General features: G+C 37.1%; 1 protein-coding gene across 1 annotated transcript in view; it reads left to right on the forward strand.

The window, feature by feature from the left end:
- Positions 1–15602: 15602 nt before the first annotated feature.
- The window catches only part of CDKL5 (cyclin dependent kinase like 5), an 83529-nt gene continuing 82212 nt past the window's right edge, over positions 15603–16919 (forward strand). Inside the window, exons 1-2 of the mRNA XM_059818851.1 lie at positions 15603–15686; positions 16228–16262. Coding sequence (XP_059674834.1) covers positions 15623–15686; positions 16228–16262 — 99 coding nt within the window. The 5' untranslated portion in view covers positions 15603–15622. The remainder of the gene's footprint in view (positions 15687–16227; positions 16263–16919) is intronic.

The following is a 16919-nucleotide window of genomic DNA, read 5'->3' on the forward strand; positions in this document are numbered from 1 at the left end:
TTTATTTTTACTAAACATTCATTTCATCATGTTTGCTGAGGAAGTAGACGCAAGTTTATAAGCAGCTTTTAGGAGAGCTTGCCTGTGTACGGTGTGTCTGGGGAGGGGATTCCCTTTTCTCGTACAAAAGAAGAGGATGCAAACTATTTTTGATGGCATGGTGCATTTAAAAAGTGAGTGAAGATAAGAAATCTTTTACTTCTGCTTTTGGAGTCAAGTATTTTAAGATCTCATTGCTTCAGGTTTTTGGGTGCAAATATATTTGTCTTCCAAATAATGACATTTGACATTCCATTTTTTAATTATTAATAAAACTATATACTGAACACAAATTAACATAACCTTATTTACAAAAAGTCCATCAGCACTTTTTTCAGCAAACTTAAAATGGTTGCTTTTGTTTGCAGTATGAATATCTGTGAATCTTGGATTAAATATTTTGCTAACCTTTTTCTTGTGTGATAGATGTATATGTTAATGTGTGCTGGGGAGTCTTTCAGAATGCCTGCAGTTAACCACGTTCCTGTTCTATTTCTAGTGTTACTTAGCTGCTACTGAGGCTTACAGGCTGAATTAGAAGTAAGATCATTGCATTTCACCACCACTGGAGCTAAGGGTACAAAATTATTTAAGTTCTCAGTTGGCCAAGTTCTCAGCTTGCCAAGAAACAAGTCTCTAATAGTTGGAAAATGTGCTGATGGATTCCTCCCCCCCCACCCCCAATTAATTGAACTTCAAGAGGTAGAATATATTTCTGAAGTGAATTGAGAGCTTATTATTGGAGCAGATTCAAGTACTCTAAGGAGAAGTTCTTTTAAGGGAAGAAGGAAAAAAAAAAAAGGCAGCTTGCTTTTACATAAGTAAAAGAAAAGGGCTGATAACTCCTCCTCACACCCTCAAACAAGATGAGAATGGTATTAGATCTTGCATCTCCTTTTTTAATTGCAAATTAATAAAAATGGCAGTATAATCTGCTTTCATATCTCAGGGCAATAGTGACAGACTTCATATTGTGAGAAATTGCCTCTTTTACTGCTGGAGACAGCTGGCGTTTTCCTTACAGTTGTCTTCATTAAAGTGAATATTGTTCTGCAGTATGCTGGGCAAATGTCTTACCTGCTACTCAGATTTTAGCAGATCGTGGTGTGATCCACGTATCTGTTATACCCTCATGCAGGTGCAGGCTCTTTTGTGAATTCATAAGCTGCAATCTTTACAGGTTTGTAAATGTGTAATTTCTTCAGTCTGAAATGTTGCTTTATTTTATTTTATTTCCCCTCCCTACAAGAAGGACATTGAGGTGCTGGAGCGTGTCCAGAGAAGGGCAACGAAGCTGGTGAGGGGTCTGGAGCACAAGTCTTATGAGGAGCGGCTGAGGGAACTGGGGTTGTTCAGTCTGGAGAAGAGGAGGCTGAGGGGAGACCTTATCGCTCTCTACAATTACCTGAAAGGGGGTTGCAGAGAGGTGGGTGTTGGTCTCTTCTCCCAAGTGACTAGTGACAGGACAAGAGGAAATGGCCTCAAGTTGAGCCAGGGGAGGTTTAGACTAGATATTAGGAAAAATGTCTTTACTGAGAGAGTGGTGAAGCACTGGAACAGGCTGCCCAGGGAGGTGGTGGAGTCACCATCACTGGAGGTGTTCAAGGAACGTGTGGACGTGGCATTGTGGGACATGGTTTAATGGGCATGGTGGTGTTAGTTGATGGTTGGACTTGATGATCTTATAGGTCTTTTCCAACCTTAGTGATTCTGTGATTTACAAGTGTTTTCTATGTACAGCTTTCAGAAAGCAGTTGTCTATCAATCTTCCAGTCCACAGGTGTATGTGGGATTTGGTTTTCTTTTGGTTTTCTTGGTGCTTTTTCTGCACTGAAAAAGTGTCATTTATTACTGTAATGGCTTAGCCTCTTAGAGCAGATCTTCCAACCATGGAGGAAGATATCCATCAGACCCCTTCTTCATTCTTGTAGAGTTCAACTTGTGAACGTATACTAAAAATATGAAATAAATGATCTTTTTTCTTGCTTGGGCGACTTGGGATCTGTTTAAAAGTGCTAAAAAGAGAGTAAGTTTTGATTTGGAGGAAGCTTTTGGCTTTGGCATGATTAATTTCTAGAAAGTAGAGAGACTAGAAGATGTAATTCAATTTATTCACATTCATTTTCAATAAAGAAAAAGAAAGGTGATCATTTAGCTGAAGTTCTAAGAAATTAAATTTACTGGAAGGAGGAATTTGGCACCTGTCATTAGAAGTAGGTGCATGCACATGTACGTTTCTCTCTGTATGTATATATATGTAGAGGTAAAAAACCCTACATTAACTTTGTATGTCTGTATAGCTACTTGTGGCGTTTTGGCCATTGGTTTGCATGAGAACCAGTTACAAAACTTGCCAGTCGTGTTTCTAGGAACAAATTGGCCAAACCCTAATTTTGTCAAGCAGAGTGAAGTGTAGTCATGTTTTCGGGGGGGGGGAAGGAAAAAAAAAAATGCCCCAACATAAGTAACATGTACCATTCTAGGTAGGTGGGGGGCTTGAGGGTTTTTAAATGAGGGGACAAAGCAAATGAAAGAAAAGCATATTTAGATTGGACCATTGTTTGGAATAAAAGACCCATGATATCAACAGATGTCACATTGTAACTTTTTCTTGTTGAATTTCTTGAAAAAGGCAAAGCTATTGCATACTCCCCCCCAGAGACAGCAGTGACAGTCTTCAAAAGCCAATCTATAAACTAGTTGATATTTTTTACTCCTGCTTTTTTATTTTTCCTCCCCTGAATTAGCATGTTGGACTATTTCATCCTCTTCCTTGTGAAGTTAACTGTTAGTTTTCTTCCAGATGAAGTAATTTAAAGGTATTGTAAATTCTCCTGCGCGCAGGGTAAGGGAGAATAACAACACTAATCAGGTAACACTTAACTAAAATTTTGGAATTTTGCTAAGTATGAAAACTGTTGTTAGTCTTTATATTTTTTTGTATACTAGCTTTCTGCAACAAAAAAAGTACATATCCATAAGGTGACAATAACATTTTATGTCCGTTTTACATTATAGGCAGCTAATTAGATTTATTCTTTTAAAACAATACGAAAGCAGGCAGGGAATATAGCCTATTTTTTACCATTATTCAGTATTAACAATGGAGAAGAGAAGGTGGCTTCTAAAGTTGGGTACTTAATGCAAATTCATTCTCTTGCATAAGCTACAGAGCAATAGAACATAACACTGTCATTAAAACTGACTCATAGTATTCTACAGAAGGTGTGTTTCAAGCTTTAAAAGTGCTAAGAGAATTACTGCAGTCTAGTAAATACCTTGCAGTGGAGAAAAAAATACTTTAGCTGTGATTTGTTGCAAAATGCTGTTGTGGAAATTGTCTTCAAAGTATTTTGCTTTTTAAAAAAATCTGAGCATGCAAGCAGAGAAATGGAGTTATTCTAAACTACTAAGTATTTTGATCAGTTGAAAAATGGTTGCAAATAGACTATAAAATGCATTTAACATCCACGTTTGAAATTCTAGCTCAAGATGGAGACTCTTATATTACTTGGTTGTCTTTTAGTTCTGTTCAGTGGGGGTAGAAGGGCTATCTCCTATACATTACAAAAATCTCTCTTTAGCAGTAGGTATTCAGCTCTGTAAATTGGTGTTTTGGTCAGTTGGGTTTGGTTTGTTTGGAATTTTTTGAGATATGAGTAGATAAGAGTAGGAAATGCGTATCTAGCACCACAAGAGGCATGTGTTAAACTTGCATTTAAATTGCTCAGCAGCAAAGAAAGTGGTATAACCCGAAGTTCACAGGAATTATTTCTGACTTTTTGTCTGAGTAATCAGCGTATTCCCCATTCTACCTGGGTTACAAAGGAAAGTGGAGACCACTCCTCCAAAGTTAGAAAGGCACAAAGAGAATGTTAGTGGAAAGAAATAATAGGGTGCGGTTAAAACTGTAATCTTGCATGTTGTCTCCCTACCTGTTGGGCAGTGGCTTCTTCGGTTGTGTGTGCTGGGTTAGGCACGGGGTCAGTATGCTGCTGCTTTGGGGTTACTGCCTGTGGTAGATGATGAAATGTCTTGATATGTGCCCATTCAGTTCTAGTTTCTTCACCAATATTTAGGCATGTCATTATATGTATATGGTTTTGTACAACTTGCTTACTGTAAACCAGAGACAGGTGTTTCATCTTTTTGATTGGAAGAGTCTTTCACCTCACAAGCTCCCTAGCAGCCTCTGTCACTAGGTATAACTGAACTTCAGGAAGTTCTTTTTAATCCTTTGAGACATGGTATGCCCTACACTGTCACCAGCCCTTATTTTCTTAGGTTTTTTTACTTTCCTTTTACAGGAAATAAATAATGATTTGCTGGGAGTAGACTTTTTTGTTCAGATCTCCCAAATTACTTCTATTTCCCTTAATGTTACAAGACTATTTGTTCAAGAAATAACTAGATACATTAGAAACAGGAAAGTCAGTTATGCAAATATTGACTTTTGGGTGCTGGGAGTCTGTGTTTTTTTTGTAAGCTAATATAAATCTCAAGTCTCATGATGAACTCATTGCTCATGCCTGAAGCATCTTCTTAGATTTTTGGTTTCCTCTTTTCTTTCATTCCGGAACTTCCCCATATGCCAGCCTTTCACTGTCGTCTTCCGTGACTCCCTGGAGTAGCTTCCCTTCCCTTCCTCCCTCACCCACCCTTTGTGCCCTTTGCCAGGGGCATTGCCTTCCCTCTTTTTTCCCTTCTCCCCCCATGCTCCCCACTCTATAATTAAACTTAGAAGGCCCAAAGGGTAGAGAAACACATGAAAGATGGAAAACAGGATTATGAGCTTTTTTATTACCTTTCCTTCTGCAGGCCTGCCAACATTGTTTACTGTTTAGATGCATCTTGCTTTTCTCAAGACCTGTTTTTCAGGTCCTCTTTTGGGTCACTTCCATATCCAGATATGCTTTTGCTGCCATGGGAATCTCCCATGCAAGAAGCTGTCAGCATACCAGAGAGAAGCTCTATTGGCACTTGTGAAGCAGTCTCTTTGGGAGAAAGGCAATGCACCAGCCATTTCCTATTTATGTATCAAAGGCAAAATATTTAAACTTAACCTTCTAATCTGGATGATTCTTCACTTTAGATTACAGTGACTAACTTCTAAATACTAGTCTTTCACTTCTTTTTTTGAGGTAGCTCATGCCTTTTGGTAGAAAACTCTTCTATTTAGTTTAGAGACATTTTTGCCAGAATAATGAAGTTGACTAGGGCTGTGACATTCTTTCATTGGGCTTTTATTTTAAATACTAAACCTTTTGACAAAAATACTAGTAAAGCACGGTTAGTTGGATGTATATGTTTTGCCAGTATATTGATGGTGGTGGTGAAAGTATAGAACAACTACAGGCTGAATTTGGGTTAAGGAAGTTTGTCTGAACAGTCATACTTTTAGTTATGAGGATAGTTTTCATGTTATGTGAGATTTAAAATATCTTTTAAACCATTAAATGGAAACCACTAGGCTAAAATTGCAAGAGAGGCTATTACTTGATTTTATTTTTTAAAGTCATTATGGAGGCTGGCATTGAAATAGCGTTGTTTATTATTAAAAAAATGAAATTATTACCACATCCTGTTTCCAGAGATGAATCAAATTGCCTGCTAATGTTTTTGAAGTTTTTTCCTGAGTCATCTGGTGAGACGTTCATTTACCTCAAGACTCATATTTTACCACAGCAATTCTGTTCAAGCAAAGAACCAGTACCACAGCATGGTTTCAAACATTATGTCTTTGTAACTTGGTTTATGTCTTTATAACTTGGTTTGTAACAACATCCAGAGGCCTTCAGCATAGCAAAAAAGTTTTCTTATCAAAGAACTTAACATCTAATTAAAGACAAGACTCAAGAATGCATCTAACAGTTGAAATAAACAGGAGAGGAAAAGTGAACACCATAAACGATTACAAGTCTTTCCAATTAGGTTTCATCATAGGGGTTTTGGAGTCCTTTAAGTTTGAGAAATAAAATAATAATCGGAATCTCATCTATTCTCATAGAGAATTAGAGATACCAAGGTAGAAATGGCAAATAATTTTTCCACTGTAGCTTGAATTCATAGTGTAAGGGGGAAGGGAATACAGGGGGAAGCATTCTATAAATTTCAGTAGTTTTCTCAGTCTCTTTAACAGAGTAAGTCTCTCCAGTGCTCCAAGCCCAGTTGCAGGGTTCACATTCAGCCTTACTGTGATCCACCTCAATCCCTCGATAATATCTACAGGATCGCAGACTGTCAGCCTTTATCATTACATTACTATTTTCTCAGTTTCCTTTCATCTTTATTGAAGATAGCTCTTCTACCGGTTTCCTTGTAGCAGAACTGCCCCGTGCGTTGTAACATACTCATACAAGTATGTGCCTTCCAACCTAGAGCTCACGTGCAAATTCTCAATTTGAAGCACAATGGTGTCTCACTTGCTTCTTTCTGAAAAAGAACTTCTGCTTTAGCTAATGCTCTCTAGTTGTTTTAAATCCACAACCACTAGATTTTATAATTTTTAAGCTGCAAAGCTCTGAACTGTCGTGATTGTAGTAGTTTTATTTCATGCTATATGAGATGAAAGTGGATCTTTTGATGATTGAAGAGATTTTTCAGTACAAATATTCAAAAACAGATAAAAATCCTAACAGCCTGTTTTCCCCACCGCCACCCAGTTTCACTATAATTTTAATAGAACTTAAATTTTGTGTTTAGGTAAAACAAATGGTACATGAATTAATATGAAGAAGCATTGCTCCCAACATGTTTTTCCCTGTATACAGATGAACTCTTCATTAGTATCCATTCACTGATGCAGCTAGCAGTGGTGGAGATAAGCATATGACCTTGTGCAAAAGATAATCTGGTCTTCGTTGCTTTTGCCTGACTCTATTTTCAAGTTGCTTTTTGCTGACTTTAGATGAGATCACTAAATTAAATTTGTGGGTTTGTTTCTGTATTTTTTTTTTTCTCTACTGGAAAGCTGTTTACACGTTTTGCAAATTGACTTGGTCACCTTAATGCATCTTCCAAATATGTTTGCAGTAATTTATGTAGCAGACTGAAGTTCCCCTACCTGAAGGTGTTCTAGGTGGCTCAGCATGAGGGCATCTGTCGTAACAGCACAAGTGGAGGGCTCTGTTGCTGTACTTTCTCTGCAGTGGATTTGCACTGAACACAAAGTTTATTTCAGGGTTTGCAGCTTTATGTTCAGACTCCTTACTAGAATTGCACTTGGTACCTGATACAGTGCTGCTGCTGCTTCTGTGGTGCTGCATTCCTGAAGACTCAAAGTTTTCATCCTCTGTTTCAAGGAAGCTTATGTTAATTGAGAGGAATTGTTGGGATTTTTTTCTTTTTTTTTTCTTTTTTCTTCCTTATCTGGAATGTGGATCTTTTTTATTGAACTTCAGCTCCTTATGATGGTCATAAGGTCTTAATGCAGTCTGAGCCACTTCGGAGATTAGTCTTCTTGACTTGGGTTTTGGTTAATTGATTTATTCACCTGTGTAAGTTTCACAGGTTTTTTTTTTCAACTAGAAAGTGTAGCAAAACTCACCTTTTATTTAAACGTGGTTAGTGTTCAGTTACTCTGATAATAGACATCATCATAAAAAAATTCTATAGAGTGTTAAAATAAGCGCATTCAGATATTTTCAGTATTAATTGTATTCACTGTTATCTCTGAAATATGTAAATTGGAGAAAATGTCTTGTAATAGACTTTCACACATTGAAATAGTAGCAATATCTTCAAATTGAGATGAAACTTCATACGGAGAGGTGTTTCTATAGGCTTCAATTTCTTTGAGTTTTTTGAAGCAAGCTGTTTTGAGGTTGGTGGAGTTAAAGTGTCTTTTTCTAATTAAAGGAAAAAAGCAAACCCAAACAAAACAACAACAAAAAACCCAGACAACCCAACACTTCCCCCAAAACCCCTGCTGTACACTGTTTGCCCACCATACGGTTTAATCACTTGTAATGACTTTTGTGAAAGAACCACCAATAATGAAGAGCCTTTGAGTTGTTTCTTTAAATGCTTCTTGCACATGTGCTTGCATATTAATGTGAATTTATTCTTGAAATGACCTGTCTTTGTGTGTTAGGACAGTTAGTAATTGAGTGGCTTCTTTTTGTCCTTTATTGAAAACCTTTGATGGCATTCTTTGCAAAGTTAACTTTGTAAAAGATGGATCAGTATTATTTAAAGAAAATGCCTCTGACTATTTGCCTGGAAACCACACATCCAGAAGAAATGATAAGTAATTTATAGTGTAATTAGAATATAATTCTCTTCATTTGCATGTATTGTATTTTCTTACTAATTTAGTATTAAATTTTGGGGGGTTCCCCCCATATTTTTATGTTCGTTCCATATCTCTGGTATGTCCTTTCAAAGCAAAAAGTGATCCCTTGCTTTTTTTTTTCTTTTTACTTCAGATAGTGAACCAGTAATCTGTATTTAATGATATGTTTGTAGATCACAAGGAAGAGTAGTCATTGCGGTTATTTTGATCTGCATTAGAATGCCCACAGAACTTAGTTTCAGCATTCATTTGCTATTTATAAATACTTTATAGTCACCTTTCCTTTTCTGTTCTCTTATGAGAAAGCTCCATCCCAGGAGCTCCATCCAAGCCAGGGTAGAGAGGAACATCTGACTTTTAGAATGTGAATGGGAGTTATTTTTGGAACAATGAAGACAAAACTGGGTTGGTAGGAGGGTGAAAGTTTGTCAGATTAAGAGAATGTTGGTCTTTTTTTTGTGTTAGGAGACAGTCTTTTTAAAACACCAGTATGCTTTGTGTGTGCGCATATGAAAGATTTGGTGGCTGATCCAGTTAGGAACGCATCAGAGGACTTTTTTCTAAGTGGCCAGGTCTTCTGCATCTGTTGTTTTGTCTGCTGACAGCATGGTGGTATAGGATTGCTGGTGCAGTTAGTGGTTGCTGCCATTGTGGAGAGGAACCTAGCAGTGCGCTTTTTGACAGTAGGCTGCCAGAGAATAGAGGGACCAGAGACCATGATGGAGGAACTCGAGAGGCCCTTTCTTTCCACAAATACCCTGCTGCGCTCAAACATTAGAGCAGTCCTTCAATTGACTGGCTGCTCAGTGCTTCTAACGTGTTCCAGTTTTTTGTGGTAAAGGAGGAAGACTTGTATGCTCCACGCTTTTTTTTTTTTTTCCTTCTAAGCATGAATCTTCAAATGTAAATGCAGGAATTGAGTCACAAAGTGAGTCCTAATGTGTAACTCTTTGAAAATAGTAGCCTTTTTTGGTAATTATTGAAGATGAAAAAGCTATGCCTGTAATATTATTTAATAGCCTGGGGATTTAAAGTCCATGGCAGATTGTCAAAGATAATATGGGACTAAATAGTAAGCAACATGACAAATGAATGTAGGATATTACTGGCGACTGAGAAGAGAGAAGGAAATATTAAAATGAAGGAATCAACTTCCAAGGAGACCACTACAAATATTGTGTCAGATAAGGAAATATTAGCTTCTTCCACAGGAAGATATTCCATTATGAAATAAAACCATCTTTTATCTAAAAAAAAAAATAAATTTTTTTTTCCTTGCCCTCGTTTGTCTAACGGTCTCTCAGTAAGCAGAAGCGTGCTTTTACTTCAACTACAAATGCTGTGCACTTCCATTTGATAGAATTGAATACAAAAGTGTCAGGCTCCTTGTGCCAGATGAAACTGCAAAGGCTTTGGATTTAACAGGTTGCTGTCGAGAGTGTTATCCTCTGAATTCTGGTTGTTTTTCTTCAGAGCTGCTACAGGTATGGTGAAGACCACCCAGCATGCGTAAGGACCAGCATAAACTGCGTAAGAAACTGTCACACCTACCATAGACATATTTATTAAGGTTCTTATTGGAGAGGAAGACGAAAATGGAAGCAAAATTGTCTTTCCTGTCCTTCTGTTATGACTCATGGGAGCTGCTTTTGTGCTCAAAGCTTTGATAATCAGTCTGCTTATTTGTCACTATGGTCTTAGAAGCATCCTGCTAAGCGCCCACTCTTTTGAGTTGGCCACAGCTGTTAGAGAAGCTCATAAATCCTGCATTTTAACTCTGAGAAGTGAATTTAGTTCATATATCCAGGATGAGCTGAATTTCTTTTTGAATCTGTACTTGCATACAAAAGGAACAGCACTCACAGAACGAGGTAAAACAAACCAAATCGTTACTGATGCCCTGGTCTTCAAGCTCAGTTTTCCTTTAGGAATTTAACCAAACCGGTATCTTTAATAGATGGGAGCTGATTCAACCCTTTTCCTAGTTGGATGCTTGCTGCGGGATGGGAACTTCGTTCAGGTTCTTCACCCCTGCACCCCCAGCCCTGGTGCCATGGAGGCATGCTGCCTTTTAGGCCAGTTATGTGGCAATGACTTCCCTTGATGTATAACTCATCCAGATGAGCTTGCAGTTTTCAGCTATTAAAAAAAAAAAACAAACAACAACTCTAAAAACCAACAACAGTGAAGTCAAGTTCCAATGATGATATTAGCAAAGTCAATAAAATCTTGCTGGAGCTGAATTTTAAAACCTGTGAGCTTGTGCAAGCAGCCTTGGTGTTTTGCTTTTACATAATATGTTCAAGTTTCACAGTTTTCTAAATTTTGTATTTATTTTCACCAGCTGTTTTCATTCCTAATTTTTTTTATGAGCAGAGGAGGATAGATTGAAGCTTAGAGTATGAAAAATGCCTTGCATAATTGCAAGTTCTTGTTGCTTTTTATGTCTTATTCAGCTTTTTCTTTTTTCAACTTCCACATTGTGGGTTTCTTCATATTATGAAATCTTGATGGCTCTTCCTCCAGAACCTTGTCCCATTAGAAGGTCTACTGTCCTTCCATAAAATGGGAAAACAACAAGTGGTAGATTTTTCTGAATGCAGGAGTGAGACTGCCAAAACTTTACTAGCAATATGATTGTATTTTTTTCTCTCCATTCTTAAAGTCAGACTATTACTAACTACTAGCTTCCTCCTCACAGCCATTCAAATACTGAATTGGTTCTTCCTAATCTGTAATCCCTCATAATACTCCTGGCGCATTCTTCTGTATCAATAAATCCTGAAAATTTTCTCCAACTATTTTCTTAACCCTGTCACTTGTATATTCTGCTGTAACACTGAATCAAGTGCTTGTAACTTTAATTAGGGTTTTTCTGGAAAATCTCAAGAAATAGAACTATACATATAAAGGGGAGGAGAAGGAAGAGGGTGCTGTAGTAGTGATACATCATGACTAATAGAGGCATTTAATGCTTCCTTTCGCGTGTGGACTTTGTACGACAGAAGACGTGCCAGGGTTTGGATTAAGGCGTAACCATCAAAGATATATTTATATGGTTTAAGTTCTTTACATCTTTTTGCTGACCTGCTGTTTTGTTAGCGTGCAGATGAAAATGTATCCAGCCTCTAGAAATTCTTAGTTGTATCTTCTCAGTGAGTAAAAATAATAAACAAATAAATAAAAAGATTACATTTACTTCTTGTTTTAGGAGAGCAAGAGGGGTGTATTACCTACTGGTGAGAAGTTTGTTTAAAAGCTAATGGATGACTTTGAAGTCAATTAAAGTTTGTAACTGACTTCAGCAGGGTGCAAATTGCACTCTTTCTGTCTTGATATATCGAAATGAACTGTATACTTGATATACGATATATGTATCTGTGTATTTTTAGAACAGAGTTTTATTTCTCCACGTTTTGTGAAGACAAATGTCTACCTCAATTTTTTTCTAATTCTCACTAAATGTCTCTACTAACTGTGTAGAAAGTGCTTACCCCCCAGCTATTGATGATTATGAAATAATGAACAGCATTTTTATTTAGGATTGAGGCCTTGGAGTGAGTGGTTAAGTTGGATGCTTTTGGGTGATGCTGTAGAATTCTTAATGGTCATGGAGGGAAAAGGAATTGGGGAAGAGCTAGGGTTTTTCCCCATTGTTTTAATTTAAATGCAAATGATCAGGGACCATAATGCTGTAATAGTCTGTATGTTCATTCCCAGAATGTTTATACCGTTTTTGTTTTTACATGTAAGCCTTACATGCTATTGCAAAACAACAACATTTGTATTAAAATCTCACACTGTTTTAGTTATGGATTAAGTAAAACTAAGTCGTTCTTGTTCATTTAATGATGTTTCATTTTGCTGAATTGGCTCTGTGTTTTGTAGAATGCCATGGTAACATTGAGACCATCTCAGAGTCTGTTGGTTTAATTCATAAGTTGTTGATGTGCTGTGAATCTGGCTGCCTCAGAAAGGGATGTTAGGAGAATGAGTGCTATTTCCCTACTGAGAACCTTTGAGAGGTAAAGAATGGCCTTATTTCCTCTCCTCAAAGGTTATCATTCTAGCCACAGGCAACTTATTAAAACAGACCTATATGGTGCTCAGTGCAAAGAACAAAATTGTGGTTGCTATTAATAAGGTTTTCCTTGCTATTTCCAGTGTTCAGCTTGAAAGAATCCAGCCTGTCTTCACTAAGTTACAGAATAATGTCATTCTTGCTATGGATAACTTTCTTGAAATTACTTTTTTCGTTAAGACTTTGAGATTTTTTTTTTCTTTATTTTTATTATAACAGTCACTCACTTTGCCATTCATAAGACTCTATGTTGTTCATGGAGTTTGAGTTCTTGTTACCAGATTCCCTGCAAGAATCAGTAATTTAAAAAACAGTCTTAACAAGGCCAGTGCCTTTTGAAAAGCAGAAAAATCCCAGAAAGTTCAGTGGGTGCTGCCACTGAGCAAGTATTCTTAGCAGTTTCTTTTCAATCTTTCAGGAGCTTTTGAAGGCAAAGATCTCAAACAAGTATATTCATCTTGTCTAGGGATTAGATGGGTCTAGTTAGTCTGAGTTCACTAACATTGCAGGAGAGAACTAGTTTGAATTACTGCCCTGCTTGAGGAGATGTGGCAAATGAGCTGGGGCAAAAAGTGTTTGGGTATGAATCTATACTACTGCTGCATGCCACTTGTCTTTTCATTTGCTCTCATTTTCATTTCAAGATTAGGTTCTCTTGAAGTGCTCTCAGCACAGTTGCGCACGAAGATGACTCTGGAGCGAGCACAGAAGAGATGGGTCTCTTAAGTGCAGTTTTCTTTCAGGAGTCCCCCTGTATGTGCATCTATATTACCTTTGCTGTCAGTCATGATGCACTTTGGAGAATTTGAGGAGCTGGTTTGTGTGTTTCTTTGGGCCAGTTGAAGCACATCACTGATGGTGAATGAACATCGATATGAACATTGATAAGTGAGTTGACAGGCTTTATCCTTTAGGGAATTACATGTGAATGCTGCTGTAGGTGACATGCATCCAGGAGCACCAGTGTAACAAGCGGATCAGCTTTCTGTGGCTCTTACTTTTAATGAAGTGAAAAGGGAAATTGCATGATTGGTGGGGAGAGGAAAGCAGAAGCCTGTATAGCTTTAAGTAGTTTGTGAGAAATTTAGAAATTATGAATGAGAGAAAGAGGAAACTGCATCTAAATTTCTTGTTGAATTTTTGATACATTATCTCATAAGCTTCTTCACTGTTTTGTCATAGAACCAAAAAGTATTGTGTACATCATAAGGCAGGAGGATAATATATAGTAATAACTGAAGTCACGTATTTGGTGATGTTGTTGAATAGTGCTAATAGAAAACACAATATATGTTTTCTGACTGTTCCTTTCTTTCCAGCAAGTATTTTTGCTGTTCTGAACGTGGCTGACCTGTTTTCTTGTCTGGTTTACGTTATGGCGTTAATGGTTCCTTCAAGGTCTCTGTGGTGGTATTTCTGTCACTCAGCTGCAGCGTGGGGACAGCCAGCTGCGCCTGTGTGCCTGGCACCGGCTTGTTTCAGTAGAAAGCCAGAGCAGCTCAGCGTGGGCTCTGTTCTCGTGCTTATGGGTGCCACTGAGCAGATGCTCCTGCTTTTCCAGGAACCCATTTCTTCGTTCATTACTGTAACCAGAAAGCCTGGACAAACAGCACAAATGCTTTTGTGAGAAGGCGATGCCATGTGAGATAGGAGGAGGGAAAGGAAAGGGTATTTTATATGTTTCAAAAGTGAAGAAAAAATTGATTAATTAAAACAGTAAATTAAACCACTGAAATAATCCATGAAGGAGTGGGTAACTTGTTTTAAATACAAACCAAAAAAACCAAACAAAAAAACATAACTTTAATTTGGAAGTCACTGCTTTATTTTCAAAGTTTGTTTCCAAAATACTGTGGTTGGTTAACTCTGAAGGTGCTTCTAAAATAACAAGACCCCCCCAGATTATCTTCCCCATGTCTTGCTGAGGATAGTGTCATTGTGATTTCCCTCCACCCTTGAGTTGTCCTTTGTTATGTGTGACTTAGTGAACACAGGGCTTTTGGCCAGCACCCCTTGCTTATAGTGAAATAGCAACAAGACTTCCCGTTTGTGTGACCTGAACCCAATATCATTAGGTCACACTCACCCGTTACACATAATCTAATTAAATGAATTCACTTCTAGCCTGCCATCTTGTTCCTCATAAGTAGTCCTGTTCTTGGAGCACCGAACTGTGGAAATGACACATTTCCGATTCATGGTGAAGCTATTTTAGCTTTTTTCCCATTTTTGAATTTGGGATGTTTGCCTTTAATGTTAGGGGAAAAGGCAGTCTGAATTAGCAAAACCAAACTACGGTGTGTTTAGTTTTTCAGATTTCTAAGATTATAGGAGAGATGTGGTGAGCCTAAAACAGACAGACACAGAAAACAGTTCTTTTCCCTGTGTATAGTTGCTTGATTTGACAGGTTACTTCAATGTTTGGGAAACATGGAAAAAAACCTTTGAAAACATTTTTTTGCTGTTTATTACATTTCCATTAAATAAACTGATAATGGAAATAATTTTCTAAATCTGATTACTAGTCAGTCTAGTAAATCATTTCCTTTATTTTTTTAAACAATCACAGAAAATAGTAGCGGAAGACTATTTTCGATTGTTTAGTGTTCTTTCTACCTTATCCTTTTTGTCATTACAGTGGACAAATAATAAATTGACTAAACACAATTTGTTTTTATACCTAGCTGTCATCATACACAAATTGAGAACATAAATAATTATAGGTGTATTTTTGCTCACTGAGGTAGTTCCTATCAACATTTTTGTTTGCTTCTGTGCTTTAGAAAATAACTTTTAGTTATTATTGTAACAGACATCCTAATTATGGGATTACAAGGCCAGCTGTTATGTCAGATATATGTTCTCAATAGGTTCTGTCCATTATATATGCTGCTAAGCTCTCTTGATCATAAAACGTAGAAGTAAATTAATTGTTTGTTACAATTGTTAGACAGTATTGGTGTGATGTATATATACCACTGCTCTCTCTTACAGAGATAAAACAAAGTACTAATTACATTATTTTTCTCTTCTTTCCCCAGGAAACTACTGACTGCCTAGAAATTAAGAAAGGGTGTGAGAAGTCTGGTTGATCAAGGTGGAATTTTTTTTTTCCCAAGAGCCTTTTCACAATTGCCTTTTGCAAAATCTTTGGACGCTCCCCATTGTGCCATGTTTTGTGGCTCTCATTGTAAGAGGAGTTTGTCTTGATGAAGATTCCTAACATTGGTAATGTGATGAATAAATTTGAGATCCTTGGGGTTGTAGGTGAAGGTAAGTAGTATCTTAATAAAAAATGAATTAGAATTTTATATAGATTTGACTTAGTTCTCTTGATGGTAGTAAGTTTTCATTTGCAAAGTATTGATTGTATGCAAATCTTAAGAAATATCAGTTTATTCTCTAGAGCTCCTTCTAATTCCATTCTCAAATGGAAGGAGAAGTTTGGATGATGAAAGAAAAGGAAGAGAAATGGGACAGTTTTGTGTTTTGGGGAGGGGGTGTTTGGTTTTTTTAAAGTTTACTGTATTAAGTTCTCTGTAGTGATAGTGGGGAGATGCAAGTTATTAAATTTCTCTGCAAGTGTATTTAAAAAACATAATTTCAGCATTTTAAAACCCATTTACTTTCAAGCAATTTTTATAAAGTTGTTTCAGTGCACAGAAATTTAGTATGGTACCTGTATGTGCAAGTTCTGGATAATAATATTGGGCACAATATTATTTCTAGAGCCAGGAAGTGACTGAAGACTGTTTCATCTTGCTGCTTTTTTTTCTGCTTTGAGATGGTTTATCTCTTTTCTTCTTTGTTTCAGGAGCCTATGGCGTTGTACTTAAATGCAGGCACAAGGTAAGTAAATTGCTTTAAGTCAGAGAAAAATGTTCCTATTTGGGTGAAACAATGGCTTTTGATGAGAACTGAGATGTTACTATGTATGAGATGTGGCAGCTGGGGTGGGCTTTTCCTTGTGGTCAGGTGTTCAGTTTTTTAACTGCAATACTGTCAGAGGAAATGGCTACATCCAGTACCAAACCTCCATTTTTTTGGAGTTTAATATTTGTCTGAAATATATGAAGTATTACTAATTTTTCATTAATCTCAACTAAGAGAGTTTTTTAAAAAAGGAAAAAAGTTGTTTTGGAATGCTGTTTATGCTCAAACAGTCTCAATTAGAACATCAAATTAGTTGCCAAATACTGCTGTATAAGCGCTTACCTGTCTTGGGACGGGGAGGGAGTGGGATCCATGTGGCATTTCTACAGCTGTTGGACAATCAAACTGCAGTAAGAAAGCACTGACTTTTATACTTGTTGATTTTAATTTGGAAGAGGAAGAAGTAAAAAAGGAAAGGAAAAAACCCTGTTTCAGACAAAAATTAACTCTGGCAACCTGTCTACACTATTTTAACTACTGTGTAAGTTGGATGTACCTGAACTTGCTGCTTATTCACAGGGACTCTGACATGAACTACTTTGCTGTCTTTGGAGCTGCAGTGTAGTCATATGA

This window comes from Gavia stellata, chromosome 1, assembly GCF_030936135.1.
Source record: "Gavia stellata isolate bGavSte3 chromosome 1, bGavSte3.hap2, whole genome shotgun sequence".
In the NCBI taxonomy this organism is placed as follows: Eukaryota; Metazoa; Chordata; class Aves; order Gaviiformes; family Gaviidae; genus Gavia; species Gavia stellata.